At 38.0% G+C, this 3,461-nt stretch overlaps 1 protein-coding gene across 1 annotated transcript in view; it reads right to left on the minus strand.

Annotated features, from left to right (window-relative positions):
• Positions 1-2,145: 2,145 nt before the first annotated feature.
• The window catches only part of ATAD2 (ATPase family, AAA domain containing 2), a 32,408-nt gene continuing 31,092 nt past the window's right edge, over positions 2,146-3,461 (minus strand). Inside the window, exon 27 of the mRNA XM_009881000.1 lies at positions 2,146-2,187. Within this exon, the coding sequence (XP_009879302.1) occupies positions 2,146-2,187 (42 nt within the window). The remainder of the gene's footprint in view (positions 2,188-3,461) is intronic.

Genomic DNA, 3,461 nt, shown 5'->3' on the forward strand with positions numbered 1-3,461 from the left:
GTCTCCAGCCCCGCGAAGGCGTTTTCCTCGACGGCGGCACAGCGTTCCCCTCAGGCGCCCGGAGCCGCCGCGGGCCCCAGCGCCCCAAAGCAGCGGGCAGCGAGCGCAGAAGTAACGGCTTTGAGGAAAAAAACCCCAACAACCCAGAACCCGCAACTCCTCTTGCTGTTTTGGTTAGTTCTGTAACCAAGGAGAAAGGGGAACCTCTTCCTTTCGTACATACCTAGGTATTTTAGTCAATACTTAGTTTTAACTCCCACTGCATACTTCTCAAAAATGTTGTGTTTGCATGTTCATCCCCATTTGCCATTTTGGCTCAGACACTAAAATACGATTGTTTCAATGAGAAAAATACTGATGTGGCTTGTAGGAACCGTTATCAGTTGGTGATGGAAAAATCAAAATTTAAACAATTATAAACAATTTTTAAAAACCCTGTGTAGATAGAGTATCCTGTCAAGACCGTGACAGGAGGGAGTTTGATTAAAGCGCTGGAAGAGCTAAAGCTCTCATCCCAGGAACGTTTCTGGTTCCTCATTCTCACCCCATCACCCTGGTCCAGTTTCCCACACAGCCACCCCCAGCGAACCCCCCCCCAGCCCCCGTCCCATCGAAAACCAGCGACAGCCACCCAGGTGGACATCAAGTTAAGGAAAAACAACGTTAATTCCTTTATTAGATTTCCAATGTAATACATTACATTAAAATGTAAATTTTCAATATAATTTTTCTTCCTCCTGTGTGCTTGGCCTTTGCCATATAACCAATATACCAAGAGCGGGATAAGTTTGCTCACATATAGTTCTTATTTTAAAGTCTTAAGACAGATACTGGTTTTTAAGTGCAAGCTTGTTAATGATCAAAATTATTCTGTGATTAAAATAGAGCAGGCAACCCCCTCCCCCCCCAAAAAAAGGCGATTCATTTTTTATTAACACCCATACAAACAATACAGATAAAAGAAAAAATTCTGCGCAGGACACAAATATTTGGACAAACACCCTAGAAAGAAACAAAAAAAGAAAACTAAAACATACCTAAGAAACCAAACACACACAGAGGGATTGCACAGTTAGACATTCAGCATCACCAGGCGTTGTGTATGAGGTGACACAACACAACAAGGTATTGTGCCACATATTTTATCGCGACTGATATAATTTTTTTTCTCATACATAATTAAACTTTGCCTATCTTATTCGCAATTTTTTAAAAAAATATCTGTCAAATGAACTAAGAGAAATTTTCTCTGCTGGTTTAAAGAGGCATAAGTCTTCAAAACAGGGTATTGCTTTGCTTTTACTTAAATATATTTTTCACCAACAATATATTCACTTTTATGTAACAGAGGGAGGTAATTCTCTCCAGGTAATAGAAAACTATTTACAATAGAATTCAACTACAAGCCACCTGACCTGCAACTAGCAATTTATATTAAAATGCTATTCTCCAGTATCAAGAAGATTGTCATTATTACAAGCAAGACTAAACTTTACCTTAGAAAGTTACAGTAGTAAATCTTGCTTTGTTTCAAGTTAGGTTTTTTTTGACAGGCAAAAATATGCCACAGCAAAAGTTCTTAACGTTTGTGGAAAGCATGCTTCTCCCACATATTTTCTTTAGATTGTTAATTCTACGAAAGCCACTTGAGGTGCTATCAGGCAATTAAAAAAATTACCTCAGAACTGCATTAAGAGGTTTCAAAAGGATTTACTTTCCATGTACCAAAATGAGATTTGGTTTAAAACCTTTATGTAATATGCAATGGACTATACAGCACCACAGACAACTTCTGCAAAATGTATTCCCACAAGCTGGAAAACGATGATAAAAGTTTATCAAGTTTTCAATTTTTTTTCTTTTAAAGAGAGGTACTGAAATTATCTGGGAGATGTTCAGATCTGCAGTGTTACAAAGGCAGTGACAGCAGTAGGTCACATAAAATATATATAGAGGACGAAAATATAAAATAAAAGCAGTTAAAGGACTTTATTTGCGCTTTCTTAATATATTTTAGGATATATTTGTTTAATGTATGTATAAATATATATGTAGAAGTAATCTTTATTGAATTATGCACAGATAACAGCACGCAATGAAAAGAAAACATTACAGAGTAGAAGTCAAGTATGCTGAAATCAAGTATCACTGAGCACAACTGAAGGCTGTAATTTCTTTCTTCATTTCCTAATAAGAAAAAAAAGATAAGCTTTTATTCATGCTGACGGCTAGTTTAAGAACCCTGTTTATTTCTTCCTAAAAAGAATAACCTGTATATATGTACAGTTGTTAGTAACATTTAGCAAATACGTGTGCTTACCACCATCACAAAATCTTTCTGTACCCACTAGCTTCAAACACATCCTTACACATCCAAAATAAGAGAGTAGGCTAGAAACAGTGCATGGGTCTGTATCAACAGTGGTTTCAACAATTAGAAAGAGGCGACAGTTCCTGAAAAGCCGCAACTAAAAGCTGGAAACATTATTTTCTGCACTTTGAATAATTACTTGTTAAAGTCTATCTCTTCATACAGTAAAGCTTGCTCCTGAGCAACTTGCACAGTCACTCTGAATAGGAGATAATTTTATTTTTTTTGTTAAATCTAAAGGTAGAAGTAGAAAACAAAGAAATCAAGTCCTTCTTAATTTAAGCATTAAAAGTTAAGTCACAAAAGCTCAGAAGCCCTGAAATAACATAAATAAATCTCTTCTTATGCTAAAACACGTCATTATACTAGAAGAGAGAAGGGCACATTTTTCAGGAACAGCCTCCCTGAATCCAAATAATCCTCACTGTTGCACAATCAGAACAGAGAGTCCGTTCTAACTCTTTATCAGATGTTCAAGAAGAGATCAAGATGACCAGGGCTGAGGAAAAGATGCTTCCTCTTTTTTAAGACAGACTGAGAGGCATCAACAATTTTACCTATTCTCAGACACAAACATCTCAAAGACAAATGGATTCAAGGACCTTGAATCTGAAGACTGAATACCCAACCTATCTAAATCGACTCAATACTGGGAATGCCTGACTGGGACCATGGGTGCTCTGGAAGATTTCTGCTGAGTTCTGACAACTCAGAAATCCTCTCCTAGAGGAAGAGATCCGAGAATTTGGCTCATTAGCATTAAACCGTCAAGGCAGAAATCTCCCCATATGTCAAATTAAAGATGCTCGAGCCATGCTAGTTAAAGAGAGATTACAATGAGACTAGAGGAAAGTCTCAAGCTCTTGTTATGTTTCATACTTCATTTCTTTTCAAGAATGGAACGACTACTGGACTAAGTATTAGCATGTCTGCCTGCCTGCAGGGGGAGAAAGAGGACGCGTCAGACTGAGAAAAGCACTCTCCTTTCATAGCCCCCCCACCCCAAAACAGGTTCTGGCGAAGGACTATTGACAGACTGAGGTTAACTGCTTTGAGAGGGCTGTATGGGTGGACCTATTGTCTTCAAGTT

This window comes from Charadrius vociferus, unplaced genomic scaffold (genome assembly GCF_000708025.1).
Source record: "Charadrius vociferus isolate BGI_N301 unplaced genomic scaffold, ASM70802v2 scaffold2, whole genome shotgun sequence".
In the NCBI taxonomy this organism is placed as follows: Eukaryota; Metazoa; Chordata; class Aves; order Charadriiformes; family Charadriidae; genus Charadrius; species Charadrius vociferus.